This window comes from Pteropus medius, unplaced genomic scaffold (assembly GCF_902729225.1).
Source record: "Pteropus medius unplaced genomic scaffold, Ma_sr-lr_union100, whole genome shotgun sequence".
In the NCBI taxonomy this organism is placed as follows: Eukaryota; Metazoa; Chordata; class Mammalia; order Chiroptera; family Pteropodidae; genus Pteropus; species Pteropus medius.
The window spans coordinates 63,214-89,411 of NW_024343733.1; the positions used below are offsets into that span (position 1 = coordinate 63,214).

General features: G+C 38.9%; 3 protein-coding genes across 6 annotated transcripts in view; 1 reads left to right on the forward strand and 2 right to left on the reverse strand.

Annotated features, from left to right (window-relative positions):
• Nucleotides 1–6,782, reverse strand: part of TMEM116 (transmembrane protein 116) — a 55,013-nt gene extending 48,231 nt beyond the window's left edge. Inside the window, exons 1-2 of one of the 4 annotated variants that reach the window (XM_039868159.1) lie at nucleotides 6,521–6,782; nucleotides 4,249–4,272 (exon numbers count right to left, since the gene is read on the reverse strand). In XM_039868159.1, coding sequence (XP_039724093.1) covers nucleotides 4,249–4,251 — 3 coding nt within the window. In that variant the 5' untranslated portion in view covers nucleotides 4,252–4,272; nucleotides 6,521–6,782. Of the gene's footprint in view, nucleotides 1–2,131; nucleotides 2,251–4,248; nucleotides 4,273–6,335 lie in introns of those variants that run through there. The other 3 variants (XM_039868161.1, XM_039868160.1, XM_039868162.1) reach the window with 3 other exon arrangements.
• A 106-nt stretch (nucleotides 6,783–6,888) lies between these two features.
• On the forward strand, nucleotides 6,889–14,831 carry ERP29 (endoplasmic reticulum protein 29). The gene is made up of 3 exons (XM_039868166.1): nucleotides 6,889–7,105; nucleotides 11,406–11,544; nucleotides 13,349–14,831. The coding sequence occupies exons 1-3, from the start codon at nucleotides 6,962–6,964 to the stop codon at nucleotides 13,849–13,851; spliced, it is 786 nt and encodes a 261-aa protein (XP_039724100.1). The 5' UTR covers nucleotides 6,889–6,961; the 3' UTR covers nucleotides 13,852–14,831.
• Nucleotides 14,832–17,052: 2,221 nt separating this feature from the next.
• Nucleotides 17,053–26,198, reverse strand: part of NAA25 (N-alpha-acetyltransferase 25, NatB auxiliary subunit) — a 56,908-nt gene continuing 47,762 nt past the window's right edge. The window contains exons 23-24 of the mRNA XM_039868157.1: nucleotides 24,216–24,362; nucleotides 17,053–20,124 (exon numbers count right to left, since the gene is read on the reverse strand). Of these exons, the coding sequence (XP_039724091.1) occupies nucleotides 20,002–20,124; nucleotides 24,216–24,362 (270 nt within the window). The 3' untranslated portion in view covers nucleotides 17,053–20,001. The remainder of the gene's footprint in view (nucleotides 20,125–24,215; nucleotides 24,363–26,198) is intronic.

The following is a 26,198-nucleotide window of genomic DNA, read 5'->3' on the forward strand; positions in this document are numbered from 1 at the left end:
CAGCTGCCAACTATTAAGTGCTTTCTATATGTAAGGCTCCATTCTAAGCATTTTAATCCTCAACACAACCTATGAGGTAAGAAGTAGTAGTATTCCCATTTTACAGATGAAACTGAGACTTAAAACAGTCACTTCTCTATGGTTACAGAGTTATCAAGTGGTAATACCAACATTCAAACTCTGTCAGTTTGACTTCTCACTCTTAACACCTACAGTATTCTAACAGGGAACTGGCAAATGGGAGAAAATAGAAAGACAATTTTAAAAATTAACATGACATTGAGAGCTCTTTTATTAGGCAATTCCTTCTTAGACAAAAGTGCGAGCAACAAAAGAAAAACTGGTCTTCAAAATTAAAACATTTTCTGCTTCAAAGAATATTCTCAAAAAAGTGAAAAGGCAACCTACAGAATGGAAAATATTTGTAAACGATATATCTAATAAGAGATTTGTATAAAGAATATATAAGGAACTCCTACAACTCAATAAAAATATAACCCAATTTAAAAACAGGTAAAAGTTTTAAATAGAGATTTTCCCTCCCAAAATATGCAAATGACTAATAAGCACATGCAAAGATGATCAACATAATAAACCATCAGGAAAATATAAATTAAAATCACAATGTGATGGCATACTAGGAAGGCTATAAGAAAAAAAATAAACAATATCAAGTGTGGATGAAGATATGGAGAAATGGGAACACTCATACACTGCTGATGGGAATGTCAAATACTGCAGCCACTTTGGCAGTTTCTCAAATGGTGAAACATATACTATATGACTCAGCTCCTAGGTATAAATCCGGTTCTACTCCTTAGTATATATCCAAGAGAATATAAAACATATGTCCTCACAAAAACTTGGACACAAATGTTCATAGTGTTATTTATAATAGACAAAAAAGTAGAAACAATACAAATGTCCATCAACTGGATAAATAAAATGTGGTCTATCCATACAACGGAATATTATTCAGCAATTAAAAGGAAAGTACTGATACGTGCTACAACATGAGTGAAACTTGAAAACACTATGCTAAGTGAAAAAAGTCAGTCACAAGAGACCACATATTGTATGATTCCATTCATATGAAAAGTCTAAAATAGGCAAATTTATAAAGACAGAAAGTAAATTAGTGGTTGCCTAGAACCAGGAAGGTAGTTTGGGAGGGAATGGGGAATGACTGCACAGTGTTTCTTTTCAGGGTGACAAAAATATTCTAAAATTAGTGGTGATAAATTATAATGGTAGATGAATTACATCTCAATAAAGCTGTTGCCAAAAAAATAAAATTTGAGACAAAAACAAGGAAATGTCCCATTGCTGAAATGCATGGTGTAACGATTAATGGATAACATGTTTCTGTCTTTCTTATTGAAAAGAGTAATATTTAGATTAAAAAGTGTAAAATAAACATTGCAAGAGGGAACTGAAGATAAAGATTGTAGAAGAGCACCTGACTTCTCTAAATGAATCCACCACTCCTGGCCTGAACAAATTACACTCCAGGACTTTGATAAAGTTTGGAGGTTAACCTAGTAAACCATTGAATGAAATCTGGAGAGTTTGTGTAAAAATGGGAAAACTGTTAGAAATTGCAGAAAACTGGTGATAAGTAATTTTCTTTATTTTTAGAAAGAGAAAGGATAGAATCTGCAAACCATAAGTGAAAGATCCTAGCATTGATCCCAGATAAGATTCTAGAATGAACTATCCAAAAGATATGTTTTTAAACACTTAGAAAAATGTAACCACTAAGTCAGCAAGGATTTATAAATAATCATGCCTGGCTAACTCTATTCTCTTTTTGAATAGAATTATTAGACATAGTTATATATGGTATTTTGACAAAACATTTGATGAGAAATAGACCAAGTAGAAGCATTATAAGGGCATTTCTTAAACAAATAAACCCAAGGGAGTGCTAATTCATTGATCAATATCGATTTAAAAATGACTTCTAGTAGAGTGAACCAGCATTCTGACTTGGCATTGTTCTGTGAAACACTATCATCAATGACTTAAAAAGAAAATATAGTAGGCATAATTATCACATTGTATGCTACTTATCTATTGCTGCATAACAAATTTCCACAAATTTGGTGGCTTAAAACACACATTATCTTACATCTCATGTGGGTCAGGAATCCAAGAATAGCTTTAGTTGGGTCCTCTGCTTCAGTCTCTCTCACAAGGCTGTAATCAAATGTTGACCAGGGCTGGGTCTCATCTAAATACTCAAATGGAGAAGGATCTGCTTCCAAGTTCACGTAGTTGTTGGTCTGAGGTCCTCAGTTCCTAAATGTTGGCCAAAGGCTACACTCAGTTCTTTGCCACGTGGACTTCTGCAAGATGTCCTCCTAGCAAGATGGAAGTCACGATCTTACATAACCAAATCGCTGAAGTGACTTGCCATCACCCTTCCTATATTCTATTGATCATAGATCTTGCCAACACTCAAGGGGTGAGGATTACATAAGAGTGCGACAATCAAGAGGCAGGAATCATTGGGGGCCATCTTAGGGTCTGCCCACCACTCTTGGGTAATCCAACATGTCAAGTAACTTTTCCAGTTCAGATCATTTGCAATAGCTGTTCCCTCTCTCTGGAATGCTCTTCCCCCAGATAATCACATAACTGGCTCCTTCTCATTCATCAAGTATAAGCTCAAATATCACCTCAAAGATGTAACACTTATGAAATTCCAAAATATCTTGTTTTTGTGGCTTACAAGAGTACGTAATGATGAAATAACGTGAATTAAAAGTGGGATAAAAGGAGAAAGAAAAATATCTGTGCTGAAATGATTTGGTCCCTGGATATTAAAAACTCCATGAGTTTTTTTAATATTACACTATTGAAAAACAATATTAAAACAACAGAAATTCAAAATAAATTTCCTGAAATCTCGTCTAGTCAAAACAATGTTTTATTTATTGATGTTACTTTAAGTCCTTGTCCATGCCTATGTTCAATTTGTACATACAGTAATTCCACAGCTAGTATTTTATATTATACATTTTTGCTCAACATTATTCCATAATAATTTCTTCCTTTTTGTTAGTCTTTTTTTCTTTCTCTCCACAACCCTGGACTATAACCAATGCTAACAGCCTGGTGTATTTCTCTACATCTTTCTCTATGCTCATTAAAACATATCCAAATATATACATACATTATGGGGGCTATTCTTATGGTAGTAAGTTTTTAAAAATGGGATCATATATTCCTGTATATATTGCTTTTCTCAGCTATTATTTCATGGATATCTGTTCACTTTAAAAGAAATAGTTCTAACCCATATGACAGCTGTATAATATTCCACATAAGGTCATTTATCAACATTTCCTAGACATGTAGGTTGTTTTCAGATTTTTTCACTTTTTTTCCTTCCTTTTTTGCTTCTTCAAACAATGCTGCAGTAAAAATCTCTACATCCCTGCACATATAATCTTCTTCTGTGCTGATGACTTTATTACTAAAGGACAGATCCCGGAGTAGAATTCTTTTAGTTCCTCAAATACTTCATGCTTTTTTCACCCTAGAACCTTTGCTCATGCTGTTTTCTTTTCCTAAAATGATTCCTAACAGAAAAATCTGCAATTTTGTCTTTATTAATATAATTATTTAATGTCTGTCTCATTAGGTTAAGTTCCTTGAGAGCTGAATCGTATTCATGCTTTAGGTGTTAGCTTAAATATACCTGTTTGTAGAGGTTTTCCATGAACTCCAATCCAAATTTATCTCCCATCATATTCTTTCAATATTCTTTCATATTTTCCATTTTTCTTAGAAATTATCACAATTTGTAATTATATATTTATTTGTGTAATTCTTTAATGTTATAGTCTCCCCCATAAGAACTACAGGGAGCACATCTATTTTGTTCATCGGTATAACCCTTACCTCTAGATGTGTATGGCACATGAAAGATGTTCAGTAAATAGCTGTTAAATATTTAAATAATTCTTAAAGAAAGGGCTTGGAGAAAATCGTACTATGAAGTAAACCTTCCATCTACAACATTTTTTAACAGGTGAAATCTGCTTTAAGTGTTCATTAAGACATCTATGTCAGAGAATTAATATCAACATCAACAAAACATTGCAGGGAAAAAACAATTAGCTCTAAGGGACCTCTGAAGAACAATATGTGGTCTAAGAAGAGAATGTAGAAAAGGCCAGTGTAATTTTGAGAGACAGTCATGGACTAGTTCCTCTTAACAAGTACTGACTGAGCACTTACCATGTGCCAACGTTGTTCTAGATGCTGGGGATAAGGACAAAAAAACAAAAGTCCAGCCCTCATGAGAAACGGATAATTAAAAAATAAGCAAATTATACAGTATGTTAACAATTTGAAAAGTGCTATAGAGAAAAAATAACAGATGGAAAGCAGAAAGGTATCAGGGAGGAGCAATTTTTAAAGGATAGTCAGGGTAGATCTTAGGAAGATGACATTTGGGCAAAGACTTGAGGGAAGTGAAGGAGCCAGCCGCATGAATATATAGAAGAAAAGTGCTCCAAAGGGAGAAAACCAGTACAAAGGCCCTGAGGCAGGAATATGCCTTGTGAATGCAAAGAATAACAAAGAAGTCAGTGAGACTATGGGCTCACTGGCTCGATAATGTTAGGAAAAAGATGGGACAGTTTATGTACTAATGGACTTAACGGACCATGCCACTTTTCTTCCTCCTCACTCCAGCTGCTACACTGAGTCATGTGCACACTCATGTAACATGTCTCAGCTCCTACTCCCTATCTCCATACAATACCCAGGGTGAGCTTTTTGATTTTCCACATTGGTGTCAACTGTGAGATTTTATGACTTCCTAAATATGAATTATACCTGGCTTATCTGTGTAGATTGTCAAGATCCTGAAGCCAAAAATCTAATCATATCATGAGGTAACTAACTGACTGAGATCAGGACGCTATTAAAAGCATTGAGATAATTACTGTACTTTTGCAGTTCCTAGAAAAAGTACCAATATTAGCCTTCTCTTTCCAACCAATCCACATCCTTCTTTTCAAAACCTACTTCTAAACCAGCCATGACTAGGAAGTCATTCCTGATCAAACATATTAACGAGGTATACATACAAAGTATGTACATATCAGAGTGCATAACTTAAAAACAGTCTAAATGTCTTATAAAGTGTACTAAAAACTCATAACTCCTTATTGACTACAGGACAAAGGAAATTCTTAGTTTAATTTTCAAGACTGTCCCCTACCTGAGCTTAAAACTGTCTTACTGTTTTGAGAACTCCCCAGCCAAGCCAGTCATTCTCCGAAGTGTCACACTTATTCACACTTTTGCTCCTTTTCTTGTTCTCCACCTAAAATATTCTTTCCAAGGCTTAACTCCATTTCCACCCCCTACATGAAGCCTTCTTTAACCACCTTAGCCATAGTAATTTTCCCCTCTTCTAACTTCTATCATTCGTCTATGTAGCTTTTTACTCAATAATTACGGGAAACTCAAAATTTCCAAACCTCCCCCAAAACACACACAGTCTTTCCCTCAAAATTTCTATCCAAACTGGTTGCCCAAGATTGGATCTTATTATCTTTGATACTATTTTATACACACATTTATTGGACACATACAATGTTAACACAGTGTTAAACCTCTTAGCATTATATTACTCCCTTACCCTCACATCCATGTGTTCATCAAGTCTTGTGAATTCTCCCCTACATAAAAGTTTCTCAATTCCACACTTACCTCTTCAACCCTACTATTATGTCCTATTGTAGGACCTTAACCTCTCCCACCTAGACTATTGCAAAACTCTTAACTGGTCTCCCTGTCTTTAGCCTTCACTCTTCCAAGCCATTGTCTTCACTCCTGAATGACAATAAATCTGACGTCATTCTCCTTGTTAAAACCTTTGATGGTTCCAAACCTTTTAGCTTGATGAGACCCTTTACAATTCGCCCCAGATAATCTTCACAGATTCATCATGCTTTTCCCCTTGCTAGAAATATCCTTTGGTGTTTGCCTCGTAAATGCCTCCACTTCTTTCAAGATCTAATTCAAAAGTCGCCTCCTAACTATAATAACTTTCTCTGAGCAGGATTGACTGACTCTTCATTTGTGTTTTTAGTCTTATTTTCTACCAGTTAATATTATGAGTTATATTACTATTCCTGTCTCCTCCCGCCGACACTATGAGTTCCTTCAGTACATAGCTCTGTCTCCTATGGCAGGCAAACCCAAGATCTGGTGTAAACAAACTGTATCCTGAACAAGTATCTGTTGAATAGAACTATTGTAATTAAAAAAATTTTCAGTGAAGCCTGGCGCCTCCCAGGTGAGACACTCACCTCAGGGCAGGCCCAACTCTCAGACTAGGCAGAGGGCAAGAGTGACCCTGACTGCCGTGCTGACGAAGAGCCAAGTCTGGCGGGCCAGCTCTGGGCCTGGCTAAGGGAGGTCGCGGAGGATGGCTGCCTGAGGGTACTACTGGGCCAATTGAGTGAAGGGTAGTAACACAGTCCGACTGACTAACCGAAAGCAGTGGAGGATCCTAACCGACTGCCCGACGGACCAAAGGCAAGAAGAAATGAGAGTGGCCACCGTCATCTTCGAAGACGACGAAACACAGCAAAGCAAGAGCGGCAAAGACGGAAAGTTCCCGCCTCCTGCCTCTCCTCACGCGGAGGAGCACGGGAAAAGGATTGGCAGGCGGCGCGCTTCGCCGAGTGCGCGTGCGCAGCCCTCCCCTACGTCCTCAACACACGTCGCTCCGTTCTCCCCCACGCTCTGCCAGTTTGCGTTCCGCCGAGTGCGCGCGCGCGGCAGCCCCATTTCCCCGCCCCTCACGTGGCCCCACCCACTCGCCGTAGGCGCGCGTGAGCCTCTGGGGCGGGCCTTACTGGTCACGTGACTCCCGTCTTGCGCTCTCTCCACTACAGCCTTCCTAGCTCCTCCACTGCCAGAGTCCGGCGTTATGGCTGCCGCCATTCTACGCGCCGCTTCTCTCTCCCCACTATTTCCCCTTCTCCTGTTCCTTTTGTTCCTCTCCGCTCCGCAGGGCGGCAGCGGCCTGCACACCAAGGGTGCCCTTCCCCTGGATACAGTCACTTTTTACAAGGTAACGGGGGCGGAGAACATCGCGCGCAGGTGCAGCCAGAGCGCCCAGGGGAGCGCACACCCGTGGGAGACATAGGGCACAGAGGGCTGTTAGGAGGTGGTCTGTATCGACGATCTCGGGGCTTCCCACCATCCAAAGGGCTGAGGGACTCTGTATCGAGACCATATCATGACCATGGAGTCTCCGTGCTCCATGGTCCCTGCGCGCTGTTGCCTTAGCAGTATTTGTACTTTGTTTCCTCTTTGCAAAAGAGGTGCCGAGATGCAGCCCAGGGAACCGGGTGCCCCTTCCCCTCACCTATGGGGAGAGGGCGGTGCCGGGCAAGATCCAATCCTTGAGTTCCAAGTGGGAGACCCGGAGGGCGGTGCAAGCCGGTCGCCACAGTTCTGGCTGTGGTTGGGCGGAGGGGTGGAAACCCGGCTTGTGAGCATGCATTTCTGCGCCCCATTTCCCTTGGCTTGAATTGCAGCTTGCTTTGCAATATGCAAAAAATGCCAGATATTCTGAATCTCCTTGAAAAGTGCAAGCATTAAGAATAAACTTCGGTTCAGCCACCCTGTGGGGAATATCTTGGACTTGGGACAAATGACTAAAATCGTGTCAAGACGTGGAAGGATTCGCCAGTACTTCCCACCCCCGTATTTACAGAATGTGGGGTCCTGGCCTGAGTTAATGGTCGTTGGAAATGTTGAGGGCTGAATGCAGCCCCGACCGCCCCCCCCTCCACCCTTGCACCTGTCTTCACCCACTGGCAGCTTTTAAATTTGTCTACAAAATGGACAGGCCAAGGGTTTGAGAGAGAGCCTGTCGTTTTATTTTCTTAATCTGTACCCGTTACTAGGAAGTGAAACCAAGAAGTAGAGTTCTAAATCTATCTCAAATGGTTGAACTCTTCCTATTTTCAGAAGGGTTTCTTGTGCGTTTGGCACCTGTGGCTCATTCAAGGCAGAATTTCAAGAATTTAAAAGTGGAAATGGCTGGTTGGTTGTCAGGCACACTCCACAGCGCCCTATGCTTTGGGGACCTTTATTGGCAACGTGACACCCCTAACCCCTAAACATGGGAGTGGAATAACATTACAGACCAAGTGTGACTTAGAAGGAAACTGCACTGTAAAGTGAACAGTATTTCCTAATCTGTTGGTGCCTCTTCATCTTTACTGCTAGCCCCTGGTTAAGGATATCGTTACGGTAACCCCACTGGTCTCCCTGCTTTCACCCTTGAGCCTCTCAAACCATTCTCCACACAGTAGCCTAAGTCCTACATGATCTGACTCTTGCTTCTCTCTTTCATCTCCTAACCATCCCCCTTTTTGCCCCTCTACTCCAGCCACACATTTTCTGTCCTTTCAATATTCTTAGCTCATTCCTGCCGTAGGCCCTTTGCACTTGTGACTAAAACATTCTTTGCCCAATCTTTGAAAATCTGGTTGTTTCTCATCATTCAGGCTTAGGTTAAATGTTGCCTTCTCAGAGACCTTCCTTGATTTCCCTCTCCCTCAGCCTAAAGTGCCAGTCACATTCCCCTGTTTGATTGCTCACTCTTCACTCCAGCACTCATCACTGATTTTTTTCTTGTCTACTTTATTATGTCCCACATTAGAATATTACATGCATAGGAAGAGCTACCTGCCTATTTTGTTCACTTAACAACTGCCACAACCTAGTGGGTAACCCATCACATAGAAAATGTTCAATAATAATTTGTTGAATGAGCAAATGTTTCTCCAGTCCCTTTCTAAATCTCACTCTCTTCATTGCCATTGAACAAAAGGAGAGCTTCTAGTGTTTTCATGCCCAGAGGCTTCATTCCATGCTTTGCCTTTCTGTGATTTCCAGTGCCTTTTTTTGTTTCTTGCCCTTCGCCATCACTAGAAATAGGAGACCCTGTCCATTTTTTTTACTCCTGTATTCACTTAGAACAGTGCCTCACACATGATAGGCCCTCAATACCTTTTTTATTCAATGAATAAATGAATAATGAATTCATCTGTATATTGAAGAAGCAAGTTGCCTAAATATAGGTTATGGTGGTGCCAATTCCTCAAGGATGAGGAGATTCCTAAAGCAATTAAGAGGTACAGACCGAGTAAAAAACTAAAACCAAAATTCATTGTGTAAATGCTTGCCATTCAGAACCATTCAGCCACTGTAAGAATGGTGAAAGTAAAAGATGGAGACCACTCAATCAGTTCTATTTCAATGTTAGAGCACCGTATAACTATTACTATTACTCCATAATACAAATGTAGGCTCCTTGCAGGTAGGATCCTTGTTGTACTTTTAAAAATTTCCCCCTGGACATGTAGCATCTGCTACCAAAGTCTGCCCTAGCTTTGTTCTTTTAGGAATTATTTTTGGAGCATATGCTACATACAGGTACTGTTGGGCACGAGTGATACAGTAGAAAACAGGTCATACAAGGTCCTTATTCTCATAAATGTGCATTCTATTGGAGAGGACAAACAAAGGATTTCAAAGAGTAATTAATGCAGCAAAGAAAGTAGAGCAGGGTAACAAATAGAATGTGATGAAAATGAAGCAGTATTAGTATGAGTGGAGGAGGTCTCTCCATTCGGAGGGGTTATTTGAACTGAACTTTTAATGATAGACAACCATGGGAAGAATTGAGGAAAGGGCATTCCAGACAGCAGGAACAGCAAATGGAAAGGCCCTAAGTGGGTATAATAGGTTTGGTGTGTTGAACTGAAATAAGGCCAGTTGGGCGGGAGTGATGTGATCTGATTTGTATTTTAAATCTTCCCTGGTTTTAGACCCCCAGCGCTCAGAATTTTAGGGGCCAGTGACCACTTAAAGATTACCTGTTTTGGTGGTTTTTCCCTCTTCCCTTGTGTCCCTAGGCAGTATTAAATATTTTTTAGAACCTAAAGCCAAATGGACAGCAACACAATAGGGAACAAGGACTAACAAAAACTGGAGTGATGTCAGCTTGACTTAATCACAGTGATTGCCTGTGATGAAATACTGACTGGCAGAGATCACTTTGGTTAGAAAAACAAAAAGTTGTAGGAGGAAGAGAAGGCAGTATTATTGACCAAAGGCAGTTTGTTAGATGAAATCTGTGCATTGGAAGAAACCATCAAAAGGAAGTCCTTGGAATTCCTCAATATGTTAAACGTAGAATTACCAGATGACCCTGCAGTTCCACTCCTAGGTATTTACACAAAAGAAATGAAAACGGGTGTTCAAACAAAATTGTACATGAAAGTTCATAACGGCACTGTTCACAAATATCCAAAAGATGGAAACATCCCAGGTGTCCATCAGCCGATGAATGGCTAAGCAAAATGTGGTCTAGCCATACAGTAGAGCATTTGGCCACAAAAAGGAACAAAATACTGATGAATGCTACAACATGGATGAACCTTAAAAACATGCTAAGTGACATAAGCCAGACATAAAAGGCCATATATTGTATGATTCTGTCAGTAGACATCCATAGAGACAGAAGGCAGATTAGTGGTTGCTAGGGGTTGGGGTTAAAGATTAGGGAATGGCTGTTTAATGGGTGTGTGGTTCTGGGTGCACGGTTCCTTTCTGGGTGGTAAAAATGTTCTGGAACTAGATGTTAGTGATGGTTGCACGACATTGTTAATACACTAAATCTCACTGAATTGTACACTTTAAAATGGTGATGTGAATTTTACAGTTGAAAATACTGGCCCTGACAGAATCTAGAGATCTAGCCAAAGTGAGCTGTAGTCTAGGGAGAGGACATTGTCCCAAACATGGCATTTTGGTAACTTCCCTTGAGCCCAAAATTGCAAAGTTCAAACTCTGGGCTCTATTGCCAAAACATCCTTGGTGGTACCAGCTCCTTTATAGATAGGTGGTTGGTTGCTTGATTGGTTGGTTGGTTGGTTGGTGTCAGATTTCTGGTTCAGTGTTTACTGAGAAAAGCCCACTGGGATGATGGGCATGAAGGAGCCAAAGTGTGTGCTAAGTGTTTACTTAACCTTACCAAAAGAGTGACTAGAAGAGAAGGCCTTACTACATCCACAGCTTTGTTTATTCTAGACAAGGTTTTATACGTCTTTGATAATGGTGAACAAATACCTAACGGGGTACCCAGAACATAGTAGGCACCACTAAATTGTTAAAGGAATCAATGGATGGATGGCTGGCTGGATGGATGAATGAATGAGTATCAGTATGTGAGAGCTTGTCTCCTCTGTAGGCTTTTCCACTCCATTGCTTAACCAAGGGTCCCTTGGGAAAGGCAATTAGCCCCAAAGGTCTCTGGAAAACCCCCCCACTTGCTCAGCTCTATACACCCTCAGGTCATTCCCAAAAGCAAGTTCGTCTTGGTGAAGTTCGACACCCAGTACCCCTACGGTGAGAAGCAGGATGAGTTCAAGCGTCTGGCTGAAAACTCGGCCTCCAGCGATGATCTCTTGGTGGCAGAGGTGGGGATCTCAGGTATGGACAAGTCCAGAACGACTGGGGAGGGCAAAGAGGGAGGAAGCTGGAATTATTTCCCTACTTATAGGGGGAATGCCCAGCACCTGAGCCACACACGAGTATATATGTGGTCATGGCCTCAGGGAGTCTGGTACCCACGGCAAGCTTAGGTTGAGCAGATTCTGTGACCACATAACCTCAGCTCAGCCTTGCGGGTGCCTGAGGAAAGAGAATCCACCATCCTTCACCCTCTACTCCACACTGACATTAAACTTAATATGAGAACTTGGAGCTCTCCTTACAGTGGACTGTGGTCAGAGAGAGTGCCATGCCTCCTAGGGGACAGCATAGTCCAAGCTTCCATGTTCATTTCAGCTCTTTTGTACCAAAACTACTGGGTTTTGGCTTTAACTCAAATCCACCAGAGTTGCCACTAAACCAAGGGCAGTTCTCAACCACAGTGACAGCTTTAATAATAATAGTGGCCAACATGTAGTGGTTTAGTCTGTAAAGATATACACAGACATTGCATTTTTACTCTTCACTTGAACCCTACCTGAGGAGCGAGACATATTATCTCCATTTTATACTTAAAACTGAAGCTCAAGGCTGTAGGGCAGGCAGTGGCTCGTCCAGAATTCCACCTGTTTGTTAACCAAGCGCAGTGGGTTCTTCCCTCTCTCAGCTTCCTCCCAGCTGGAAAGCATCAGTCCCTAGTAAGTTTAAGAGTCTGGTCCTGGGTAGAGGTAGCTGGCACTCTTCTCCAGGACAGTTGATCAATTCTGAGTCACTGCACGTTCACTCCTTTAGGGCTTTTAGAATAACAATAGCTGGCATTTATTCAATGTTTACTGTGAAACAGGTCACTGTGCTAAGTGTTTTTACATGTGTTTCATCCTTGTGACAAACTCGATGAAGGAAATACTGTGACCCCCAATTTTCAAATGAAGAAACATTCTTAGAGTAACTTGCTCAAGACTGTAGAGTTTAAAGTGGCAGAACTAGGATTGGAACCCCCACGCTTCCTATTCTACCGTCCCGTAATTGATGGTCTCAGCCATTTCTTCTTGACAGGTTTAAGAAACCAGTTGTCACAGCATCAGTCCTTGGGACTGCTGCTGCCTTTTAGGGAGGACATAGCAAATACTAACAGCTACCACATAATCAGTACTTAACTCTGCCAGGTTAAGTACACATAGCCCCTCATTGGGTCCTTCCAGCAGTCCTCGTGCAGTAGGCACTCTCTTACCACCCGCTCCCCTTTCCCACCAAGCTCCAGCCGGTTGGCCTTTGTGATCCTTAAATACACCCAGCTCATTCCTGCCTCAAAGCTTTTGCACTTGCAGTCCCTTCCACCTGAGACACTCTTCTCAGATCTTCACCTGTCTGGCTCCTTGATATTTAGGACCCTCATGTCATCTCCAGAGAGGCCTTCTGTGACCACCTGAAGTGGGCCTCCTTACCCACTGTCACATCACCCTGTTTTATTTTCATCATGACACTAATCACTTATGTTCATTATCTTTCTTCTCACCCTTAGAAGAATATAAGTGCCTTGAAGTCGATATTCCTAATCACAGCTAGACCCCCAACAGAGAACTGTACCTACAGATAGTGGGTATATAATATTCAGAAGAATTCCCATTTCCAGATGAGGAAAATGAAACCCAGAGCGGTTAGATGACTAGTGCCACATGGCTAGGAAGCCACAGAGGAACTCACACAGTGATTTTTCTTCCTCTCAGCTCAATTAGGCCTCGTGGCAGTCTCCTGCCCTGCGTTCCTCATGGTCTTGCTCCTCCTATCTGATTTCTGTTCACAGATTATGGTGACAAGCTGAATATGGAACTGAGTGAGAAATACAAGCTGGACAAAGAGAACTACCCAGTCTTCTACCTCTTCCGGGATGGGGACTTTGAGAACCCAGTCCTGTACAGTGGGGCAGTTAAGGTTGGAGCCATCCAGCGCTGGCTAAAGGGGCATGGGGTCTACCTAGGTATGCCTGGTTGCCTGCCTACATACGACAACCTTGCTGGAGAGTTCATTAAGGCCTCTGGTGTGGAGGCCCGCCAGGCCCTCTTGAAGCAGGGACAGGATAACCTCGCAAGTGTGAAGGAGACTGAGAGGAAGTGGGCCGAGCAATACCTGAAGATCATGGGGAAGGTCTTAGACCAGGGCGAGGACTTCCCAGCATCAGAGATGACCCGGATCACCAAGCTGATTGAGAAGAACAAGATGAGCGATGGGAAGAAGGAAGAGCTCCAGAAGAGCTTGAACATCTTGACTGCCTTCCAGAAGAAGGGGGCCGAGAAGGAGGAGCTGTAAAAAGGCACTCCAAGGTTTTCCAGTTTGGTGAGGGTGGGGAGGGAGAGTTACCTGCTGGCTGTGAGACCCTTCTGAGATATCAGGGAGTGGTGGGGAAAGTGACACTAGTAACCAGAAATCTGAGCATGCCTGGACATTGATGCTGATATGACCATGCTTGGGACATCTCTATAGCCAGTCTGGGTATAGGTAGAACGCTTATTCAGATGGCTTGTGAAATTCACCCTCAGAAGGAATTGGTGCTATAAAGAATGTACAGCCCAGACCGTTAACAGGTGTAATTCTGATCCAATTAAAGTTTCCATGTTTTGGCTAAGTGGACCTGAAGCTATTCAGTTTTCTTTTACAAATGATACCTTGGCCTATGACCTGCTTTCTCTTTGGAATTTTTAATCTAAGCTGGTATGGACCCCACTCTACCAGGGTAACAGATTATCTTGACAACACTCTGGAAACTGGTCCCAGCTCAATGGCTACCTTTATTACTTTCGACTGGTGTTCAGATTCAAGTGGACTGATTGTGGGTGGTATATTGCATTGTCCATTTTCTCATCCTTAAAATTGAATGGCAACGTTAATGAACTTCAGTGTAATAATTTTCCATATGCCATGAGATACATATAGCAAATTCATAGTTTTGCTGATATAATCTGATAAGTTTTTTCAAGTTTGATTTAGATACCTAAATGATGCAATTCAGTTCAATTTGGAAATTAAAAAAGGGATTGTTTTCCAGTTAAGTTACTTTGTCACTGTCAGTTACTCAGTAAGCACCAACTTTTAAAAAGCAGAGGGAGGAAGCACTGTACTGACTTTGAAACTTCTCGTGAGTGATGAGCAATATCTGCAATAAGCTTCATAACATTCCCACTTTCATATTTAACTATTTGAAATTATGAAACTGTAGCTCCTGAAATATGTCTAATTGCACCCAAAGAAATTTAAGTTGAACAGAGATGGCAAATAAAATCTTAAATGTTTATGTTCCTTATTTATCCCAGATTGGTAAAAGTCACTGTAAACAAAAAAATATGCAGGAAAATCCATGTGTCGAATTGGATTGAACAAAAACAATTGTGGAAGCTTAGGCTAACAATTCATCTAGGCAAAAGATGTTCAAACCTAAAAGCCTGCCCAAATCCAGCACAGGTACTTGCAACATTTGACAAAAGAACATATATTTGGCCCAACAAATTCAGTATTCCCCCTACTCGTTATTTCAATTTTAATTAACTTGGGGAGATGATCATTTTGGATGCTTCTCACTGCTAAACTTGCTTTAGCTGTTCTAGTTTTTTCTTATGTACCTAAAACAGTCATTTCTGAAGAACTAAGTATTCACTAACTTATGGAAATTAAAGATGGCAGAAAGAGAAAGAACTCTATAAATGTATCCACAGTCCCTTAATGTGTTCTCATCTCAATTGTGAGAGGAATGGAAGAAGGTGACAACATATCCGGTGTACTTCACTGAATGGGTCCAGGCTGGGTCTTAACTATAAACCTAGGGTCTTGAAGAAACATGGGCTATGTGGCAGGACTAGATTTTTTCATTAAAGATGGGCCCTTTTTCTCGTTTAAGAGTCTGAAGTGACTTGCAAATGCCATGTAAAATTCAATCTCCCAATAACGAGTCAAATGGATTCCTTCCTTCAGCTTCTTAGCATCTAGTTTAAATGACATGGCTGTTAATCAGACTAATAAAGGCTATGGACTGGCTTCCCAGAATCAAACAAGTACATACAATCTTAAGGGAACTTTCCAGATAACCTGACACAAATGAGACCATGAATCTAACATGAAGAACCCTATTCTAAGGAACTTTCAAATTCTCTCAGAAAGTGCCAAGAATAATTTTAATTTATAAATAGTCTTCGATAACTGGTGCCCACACACCAAAAAAAAAAATAATAAAAAAAAGTTGGCATTGGAATCACATCAGGAGAGGTTGATTATTCAGTAAGAAACCAAGATAGAATGAGAATTTGAACATGGCCATCAAGACCAAGAATGTGAGATGGTTTGGGGCTTGTCTGAGTTTTAGCTCCTTTCATCAGTGCTGAAGAGTCTGAATCTTATTCAACTCTTACCCCACTGGGTGGTCCTAAGTAGTGACCTTATATGCAATAACTACTTTTCTCATATGTAAAACAGTACATTTCTGGGACCCACTTTTACTGGGATATGTGGAAGCTGGAGGTTGCAGAAAAGCTCTGCACTCTTCAAGCATAAACTGCTTTAGGTACCCCACAAATAATTTTTATAAGCATTTGGCTCACAGTTGCTTACCCTCCACTTATATGAAATACATACCTGCATTAAGGCAGTGATAGCACCAAAAAAAAACAATATGAAAAAGTATAACTGTGAGCCCACCTTTTTGGGGAAAAGTTAAAAACAGCAGTGAGGTATATCTAAGTACCCATCTTTTGCTAAAGGAAAAGAGACAGTTGGGACAGAAGCAGGCCAAAAACTGACTTTTTTCAGAGCTCAAAAAGAGCACTTAATACATGACAGGAGACTAGGAGAGGAAAGGTAAACAGCTCCTGGTTCCACTGTTAGTATGGCTGAATAAACTTAATGTCAGCCTGTATGTTCACACACACTCTTGGATAAATCACGTCATCAGCCTGTCTGAAATCCTCCAGTTAACTTGCCACTAAATTTAGAAATCTCATTCCTTCCCATGGCTAAAGTCCTTATTGCTCTGATCCCCACTCTACTTTCCATCAATCTCTACCCTTCAACTTCTTTTTCTGTGACTTTTTTTTTCAGTCACTGGAACATGCTTAGCTGTCTCCTGCCTTGGGGCCTCTGCACTTGCATTGTTTTTTCCATGGCTGACTCTTCCTCATTCAGGTCAGAGGGCACCACTCAAGGGGTCCTCTCACGACCCACTTTTTCACATACCCTGATTTATTTTATTAAACCAGACTTAATTACAAACTAATATTTATTTTTATTGTCACTATCCCCACCTCAGCCACTAACTGGGATATATGTGGTCTCATTTATCATTATATCAGCAGAGCCTAAAATGGAATCTGGCACATAGTAAATAAGTACTCATTAGATATATGTTGAATTAAAGATTGCTAGCATGCAAGGTACTTCTTTTAAACAAAAAGACTAATCGCCTTGGCAGATAAATTTTAAATTCACAAATTTCACAATTTTGCTGAGGAATGTAACAATACAAAATTGAGATGAAATATATCATTTAAAAGGTAACTTCTAGGAATTTGAACAAAAATGAACCGGGCAGAAATGCCAATTTAAAAATGTTTATATAAATTAACCCATCCAGTTTAAAGTAGATTTCTATGCTTAATTCTGAAAAGGAAGAATATATACTTCCCATTTTAATAAATCACATCAAATAAGTAGGAAGAGTTTCAATAACAAGGCCATAGATACATTGAAACCCCTTTTTTATATTAAAAGTTAAAATGAAAGACAAGTCCAGATTGAACATAGTGATTGCAAAATATAATGCAATTTTGAACAATTAAAATTATGAAAATATACAAAATTGATGGGCAACACAGCTAGGCATTTGTACATTTGGAGAACACTAAAAATTTCTCTACTTTTTATCCATATCAGATAAATGATTTAAACCAAATGTTTGCTTTGGAGAGTCTCAACTTAGGATCTCAGTAGTATAAAAAGCAGTAATTTTTCAGTCTGTAAACAGTAGTCGTGTTTTTTCTCCTTTTTTGTTTTTTAAATAGCAATTTACCACACAAAAACAAAACAAAAAAACTCACACAAACCAAAAACAGCAGCAGCAGCAATGAGTTATTTGGGAATTCTCTTCAAATACCAATGACATACGATTGCTGGAGAGGGTGCTTTTTTACTCATGTAAGAATATATATATATATATATTTTTTTTAACTGTACACAATTTATAGTGCATGAGTTTCCAAAGGAACAGATCAATAAAAGATATTGGCCATTTCTGCATAATTTCATTCTTTTTACAATTTTCTCAAAACGTAAGAGGTTTGGATCTAATTGAAATGCTACATTTAGTGGGAAAATCAGCAAGTAACAAAGGAAGCATAACCTTGACATAACATTGTCACTAAAACCCACCTTCTGAGTTTTTAGTAGAGGTCCCAGATGCCCCTAAGCAAGAGACTAGTTAGGTAGACCACTGGAGTCACACACTGTCCCTGAGGACCAAAGCCAGCCCACTGAGCACACATATGCTAGATAGATCAAGGTCGGTTGACAGACTTGTTTCAAAGAGCATTTCTATTTCTATGTACGGTATTTTTGGACATTCATGGAAACATCATTTCAAGAACACATGCCATACACACCCCCACTGCCACACACACGAAATTCCATAGGTCATAGTTTTAAGAAATTATGATATGTTGTCATTAAATTACATTTGGAATCAATCAGAATTTTCAGTTCATCTTGTTCATCCTTTTGGGATGGGGTGTGACAGCTGTGGCTACTAATTTACATCAAAAGTAATTTTTTTGAAGTTACTTGATGGACTAGGATTTCCAACAAGTCTTATTTTGAACAGGTAATGTAGTCATTTTCTAAAAAATTTCCTTGGCAGTTTATAAACAGTTATTAATTGCCCTATCAAATCGTGAGTCTAAGAAAGTCCAGATGAGGAGACAAGATGCAATTGCTTTGTATACAGAGACTTTCTAAGCTCTCTTTTGAGGGAGAGAAGTATCACATCTCATTGGAGAAGTGAGTTGGAAAGGACCTTTAAGGATTTCAAGACCAATCGCCACCAGATGCTCGAATTTTCTCATCAAATTAATTTCTTTGCTCTTACAAAATTACTAACTTTAACAATATTTGGATAACAAAGACAAAAAACAGAAGTACAGATTCAAACACAAAAAGTTATCAAAGCAATTGTATAAACTGCAACATTCTCAAGAGCAATGTTTATCTTTTCTGTCAGACCTACCTCTGAAGCAATAGTCTTGAAGAGCTCCAGGTGAACAATGTAAACACCAACCCGGTGTGATCCTCAGGTTTGAAAAAAGTAAACTGAACCTCAAACCCAATGCATAACATTTCTTTTGCCAGCCAAAAATGTAAAACCTAGGTTAAGTCTATAATATACATTCCTTCCTTCCTTCCCAAACCCCGGCCCCACTTAAAAAAAAAAACAAAAAAACAAAACTAAAGTATTATATCTTCATTTTCAAGCATATATATGTATATATACATATACACACACACATATGCTTGAAAATATACATATATATGTAAAAGCATGTACATATATATATATATATCTCACAAAACCAATGGCATTGGCATTAGACTTGCCTGCATAAATTATGTACACCTTTCTTCTTTAAAAGTGATTCCCATCTTCCCCTAACAGATGAAAGACAGCAAGCTAGTCCTCGGCAGGCTTGTAAGTGGTCTGCACTGCTTTCCCTTCCAGACAGCTCTAAGTTAACAGAAGCCCATCTATAATTTAATTCTCATGGGAGCTAGGATTGGGATGTCTGGCTACTGGGACTATTAAGCCAAAAAGTGAGCACCTGTGGTTGTCTTGAGTGGTGCCCGTCAGTGACAGGTGCTTGTACCAGATTTCATCTGAGGCCCCTTAGGTACTTGCCTTGGGTTCTATGGGAGCCAAGCAGCTGAGGAAGCCTTAAAACTAAACTGCTAACGTGGAAAGAGGGCCTGCTCCCAGTCATAGTCCCCCTCTATTTCTCCTTTCTGCTTCCTAAGGCTCAAGGACCAGACCAAAATATCCACTGCTACAATGGCAGGGCCATTCAGCTGCTCTGAGGTCAATGCTTTATGCTTAATTTCTATTGCTGCTTTTATAGGACCCTCCCCCCACCAGATGTTTCTGGTGATAGAAGGGAGGAAGAAAAGTGGGGTTCTCTTGTGGCTGCCATATGCATATGAACATGTATAAAAAGTGGTCAAACCCAGATGAGGGTCCTGCTTCTGGTTTATATACAATAATTTAATCAGTTGTATACATTTAATACCTAAAAAATTAATTCACGATCAAAGTCCTTCATGCATTTTATGAGGAAGTTCTGGATTAAAATGATGGTCAACCAGATGTAGATTTTGCCTGGGAAGATGATGTCATTTTCTGCTATAGAGTCATCAGTGCCTGTAGTTCACACTTGCTTAAATTTTTAGTTTCTTTGTGGTCTCAAGTCTTTTTTTCAGCAGCTCCCCAATTTCCAGAAGTGAGTGCAGATAACTGCTCTGCACCTTCCCTTGCACAGTCTTTGAAAATTTTCTCTCTTCCTACAAAGAAGACAAGAATTAGTGGTCCTGCTCAGAAAGCATTAGCCTAGATTATAGTTCCCCAGATATAAACTAAAATTACCATTACCTTTGGCCTCATTGCAAGCTCCATCAGAATAGGGTGGGTCATTTTCAAGTTCATAAAATGCAAAGAAGGCTAAAGCTCATCACTGATGTATATATTTCCATGTGATTTTTCACTAAGACCCTATTTTTTTCACATCATTATTCTTTCAAGTAACCTTTGTTATAAGTTATATAAAGTTGAAAAACATTTCTAATTAGTAGTTTTCATCAAGAAAAAAAGTAAAAATTTATTACTAGTCTGGACATAAAACACTTTTATTATGCACTGTACACAAAGTGGAAAAATTGAGATCTCTGATTATTTCATCAGATAAAAAGTAGGAATTTATTATTAATTTTGACATTATCACAGCCACTTTTTAAAGGCATCAAATTTACCAGTATCGACATTTTTAGTTTTAATATTGACAGGTCTCCCTCCATATTGAAAAGTCAACGGGTTCCAGAGGCCAAACTACTGAAAAAAGACCAAAGTTTTCCTAAACCTCCACTATTTGCTGCTCATTTGACCTGTGGTAGAGACCACAAAAATAAAAGGGCGGTAGGGGCCGAGGGACAGTTTTCAAACACAGAAAAGAGGTTGGCTGAGAACTGGTTAGGTTTACATGAAGCTGGCAGTATTGCAAAGCTCAGAAGAAACTGGGTAAGCACAGCCTATGTCCCACAATACTACTACTTGAGACCTCATCTATCTACCTTAGAAATACAAATGTACATAAGAAAGTATGTACAAATACATTTCATTCAGTACTGTATGTAGGAGTGAATTATAGAAACTTTTAAATGTCCAATGGTTGTGGTACATTCATATTTTGAGTACTAAACAGGTGTTTAAAAGAACAAGACTGACCTATATGCATTAACCTGAAGAGATATCTTGAATTATAAAGTTGAGTGAAAAAAAGGCAAGCTTCAGAATAAAATAGTGTATCGTTTACTTTTAAAAACCTAACAAAGGTAAAATACATTACAATTTTATATTAAAACCAGGTGTTATTCAAAAGATACAAATAATACTGTGGATTTTGTCTGAGTATAAATGGAAAAAAAAAAAGGTCTTGGCACACACCCAGTTTCAGTAGATCCCCTAGGGAGCGGGGAAGGGGACCAGAACAGGAAGTGGTAGTCCAGAGGCCTTATTCATAGTGTCTCAAGTTTAGTAAGAAAGGAAAACAAAAAGAAAGAATTCTGTGAACCTAATGGAAGTTGAAGAGAATTTTTTTTTTTTTTAACCTAAAAGACAAGTACCCAGCACTATATGGATCCTATATTTGGTAGCTGGTGCTGCTCAGTATGTTATATGTATCATAACTTTAACAAAAGTAGACAATATAAGACCATTACTATTTTGTTTAATCCTCACTATAATCCTATGTAGTAGGTATTACTATGATTTCCATTTTAGAGATAAATTAGGCCCAAAGGTTAAGTGACTTTCTCAAGGTCAAAAGAGGACAGACCCAGGCTTTAAAAAATCTAGAGAGCAGCACAAAGTTAAAGATAACCTCTAGAACACTAAAAAAGAGAAATCTTACCCTTCATTTCAGGAGGCAGATCTTTTAATAAGAACAACGCCCCACAGTCACAACAGCAGGGCTCTTGTGCCTGTCACCTTCACACCGGACAGTCCTTCCCACATAACCATGGGCCTGGGCTCTGCCGACTGACTCATGGTGCCCCACACAATTCACTTTCCTGCCTCTGCTTTTTTCTGCCTCCTCCTGCTTGGAATTCCTTTCATTCATTCCTGTCTGCCTGGTGAGAACTTATTAATCCTCAAATGTCCCCTCTCCAGTAAGACTCTTTTTGACTAGATCAGATTTCTGTGCTTGTATCCTATATCCAATTTAAAGTCATTTGTATGCATCTCTCTACGGCCAGGTCTTTTAGTCGCTATTTCTACAAGCCTTTAGCCCAACAACTGCGAACTCAATACATTCATATCTACTTATTAAATATCTCAAAGATACCCGGCAAAGCCCAACTACATGAAGTAATGTGACATTCATTCAAGTATGCAAACTTTAAGATTTTTTTTTTTTTCAAAGAATAGGTACCATAATTTTAAGGTTTTTTTTTTGCCTATAGCATCCAGGAAAGGGTATGTGAATCTAGAATAAAGAATGAGCTTAAAATTGATCTAAAAAGTAAAAAATTTAACAGCTCAAATCTACTCTGAATTTCCAGATTTCTTCACATGGAAATGTATTCCAAAAGGACTGTCAAGTGTCTCTTCATTCAAGTGGGAAGTAGAAGGCAAAAATCCTACCTGGGATGTACCTATTTGTCCAGGATTCAATTACTAGGCCTTTACTGGATACCACGAGTGCCTGGAAGTCATAAAGGATACTGGCAGATACATATGTGTTACAGGAATACAGAAGAGGGAGAGGTGGAGATGGCTCTGGATGGTGGGACTGGGATTGATTTGAGGTTGGGAACTGGGAGGTGCTATTCTCTATTTTCTAATTCTCTTGTAACAAACAAACATTTGTGTGTAAAGAAATGATGAAATACTACAGAACAGTTAAAAAGAATAAAGTAATTATTCATTGGTAATGGTCCCCCTAGAGATGAGTACAAAAAGCAAGAGACAAAACAATGTGTATAGGATGCTACTGTTTGTATTTAAAGGGAGTGGAGAACTAGACATAATATGCTTCTAGATGGGTTATCTAGGAGTGCACAAGAAACTATTAATAGTTCCTTCTTGGAAAGAGAACTAGCGCATAGGTTAGAATGGAAGTTGTTGTCTTTCTTTACATTTTCACTTTTTTCTACCACGTGCATATTTTACTTTTCAAAACAATCTGAAGCTTTAAAAGGAGACAAAAATATTAAAGAATTAAATAATACATCAATTAGTGCTTTTAATCACCAATGAAGTCTATATTCATTCAAATATATGTAGGAAAGCAGCTGAATATATAGTTTACCTGGCTAAAACCAAACTTGTACTTTCCCATGTCAATAAATATCTGCTTTCTTTATTCAGTCTTGGGAAATATTACATGCTCTGTGCCTTTTTCCACAGTAAGCCCCTCGCTAAAGCTCTATTGTATTGAAGTTTTTCAAAAGAGGGGCTTGCAATCTTTTACAGCTGCTGTGCAAAGCAAGATTCTCTTCCTTCCCTTTCGTGGAAATATGGGGCTAAGATGATGAGTGCCTTCAGATTTCTGGATGAGTTCCCTCCTCAGCAGAGGCTTTGGTCACAGGAATACTCAAGGGAAGCATTCCTTCAAGGTCAGACTTTCATCACTGGAGCAACTAGCTAGAAACGGGTGGTACCGCCATTGCCCTCTGGCCTCCATTATAATCCTAAACCTGCTCCAGGCTGGTGAATGTTAACTTACCTGACACCATTACATCTTTAATTATTTCAGGCTGAAAGCTTTTATTTGTTTAATTTTTTAAAAGAATCTACATTTTATAGGCAAGACTTTACAGGGCTTTTTCTAACAGAATTTTAAGAAACCAGTGTAAAATAATTATCAGGAGAAATCTGATGGCTGCTACCTTTGATTTCATTCCTTTTTTGGCTGGCATGCTCTAGCCTAATTACTGACATAATTATTTCTGATGTCTAACATTTTTCTTTTTTCAGGTGGTAACTGCTTAGGTGGCAAAGAAGCCAGTTAACCCAGAAGCAAGTTAAGTTCTCATTCAAGATTATCCCTGGACTGCAAAAATATGGTTGGTTTCCTCTGGTGCTCGTAAGGGGACAATACTAATTCTACTCCTCACTAATTCATCATTAGTTTTCATGGTAAAAGAACAACCCCCACACCGCCACCGCCCAATGTACAAAATAAAGGGATGGGGTGGAGGGATATAAAGGAGGAGGGGAACCTACCACCAACACAAACAACACAGCAAACAGGCACCTTCTAACCGAAACTGCTGTAAGGAAATGATGAATTGAAAATTAACATGTCCTCATGATGTAGATAAGAACGACTGAATACCTATATATAACTTATTGCTGATCGCCCACATTCTCTTACCAGTGAGAGAGAAGTGTCTTCTAAAATAAGTTCTTCAAGTTTAAGTGCAATTAGATGTGTTTCAAGCCCTTTAATATGATCCACGACATTGGAAATTAATGTCTGAAGCCCAGCAACATAGTCTTGGAAACTGGTAAAGACAGGTGGCTGGAAAAAAAGATTTTTAAAAAGTTGGAAGATTATCAAACATATTTCCTATGCTAATATCAAATAAGCTTCACATGAAATAAACTATACTAATTCCATACTATAACATTACTTAATGCTATTAATAGTGTCAGGGATGGATACAGTTTTGGAAATCAACAGAGTCTCTCAAATGATGGTAAATTTAATTGCCAACAAATAATGCTAATTCAGCAATGATGAGCTAAGCATTTTATTAAAATGAGATTTTAGTTCACCCTGGGGAACTGGAGATAAAATTTCAACAGAAAACTATCTTAGTTGGTCATGACTCAAGTCTGGGCTGAGAATCTCCAGGAACACTGAGATGATGAGAGGAACTGGGACTTCATTTCTTCCCATTTCTTTGAGATTTCCTCTATTGTTAATAAAATGAGTGACAACAGCCAAGAAAATTCTGAAAAAGAGTAGTTAAGGGCAATTTGCCCTAATAGATATTAGAGTTTATACTATAAACTTATATTAAGTCTAAATTGGAAGTGGTATATAAGTAAATTGACAAAAAAAATCAAAGTATACAAAGCCAAGACAAACCAAAGAATATAAGGGAATTTAAATGGTAGCATTTCAAAACAGTGGTTTCAAGTAGATGAGTAGTACTGAGTTAACTAGCTAGACATTTGGAAATACAAAATAAAAATAGTAAATAAATTCCAGATAGCTTAAATATCTAAATAAAAGAAAAAAAATCCATCAAAGCACCAGAAGAAAATTTAGGTAATGACTTCTACGATCATAAATTGGAAAAGCCTGTCTAAACATTACACTAAGAACCATTTAAAGAAAAAAATCTTGTTTATTTTAAATTACTATATGGACCAAAAAAATCACTCAAGTTAAAACACGATTATGTTAAGAGCCCAAGAGCTCAAAACATATCAACAGGAAAACTACCACTACCACAATAGAAAACTTGGGCAAAGTCAGAACAAAAATTATAGCGAAGAAATCACAGCAGCATGATATAATTAAAAAAACAAAACAAAACATATAAACACAAGAAAATTAGCCAGTCAATTATGAAGGCCAGTTTTTCACTCAAGAAGTCTATTTTGAAAGTTCAACATCAGTAGAATTTTTTTAAATGCTAATTAGAAAAGAGAGAATACCAATGTTTGCCTGTCAGATGGGTAAAGACACAGACACACAACACTGTTGAATGTAAAAATGTATATACATAGTAATTTCGGGCTAAGAGATATCCTAAGGAAGTCATTATAAATTCAACTTTGTGTATTTGTTCATATTTTAATAGCAGCACAATTTATAATATTTAAAAAATTAGAACCAAATATTCATCAATGGGAATGTTATAGTTTATTAATACAACAGAATGGCATATAACCATTAAAAATAATGATACAACTATATTACTGAAATGAGATGTCCAAGATACCTGTTAAATGAAAAAAACAAATAAGCAAGTTGCAGAACTTTCTATTTAACATGATTCTCATTTGTTTGCAGTGGCTGTCACTGGTCAGTGGGAATATGGGTGATCTTCACTTTACCCACACCTTTACGTTACTTTGATAATCAGAAAAATAGGAAAGCTATTTTCATTTTGGGAAACTAGAAAAGCTACAACTACAAAAACCACAAAATTCAAATACCAAAAAGCTATTTAACAAGTTCTAGGACTGTAACCTTTCATTAGAAGAGAGAATAACAGAGCACCTCTAATCCATACTTTCAAACTTTGCACTGATGATGTTAAATTATCTTGAAAAAATGAACGAGAAGCTTCCTTCACTTAGTCCCTCATCCAAATCTAAGTATACTTTGCTTCTGAATGAA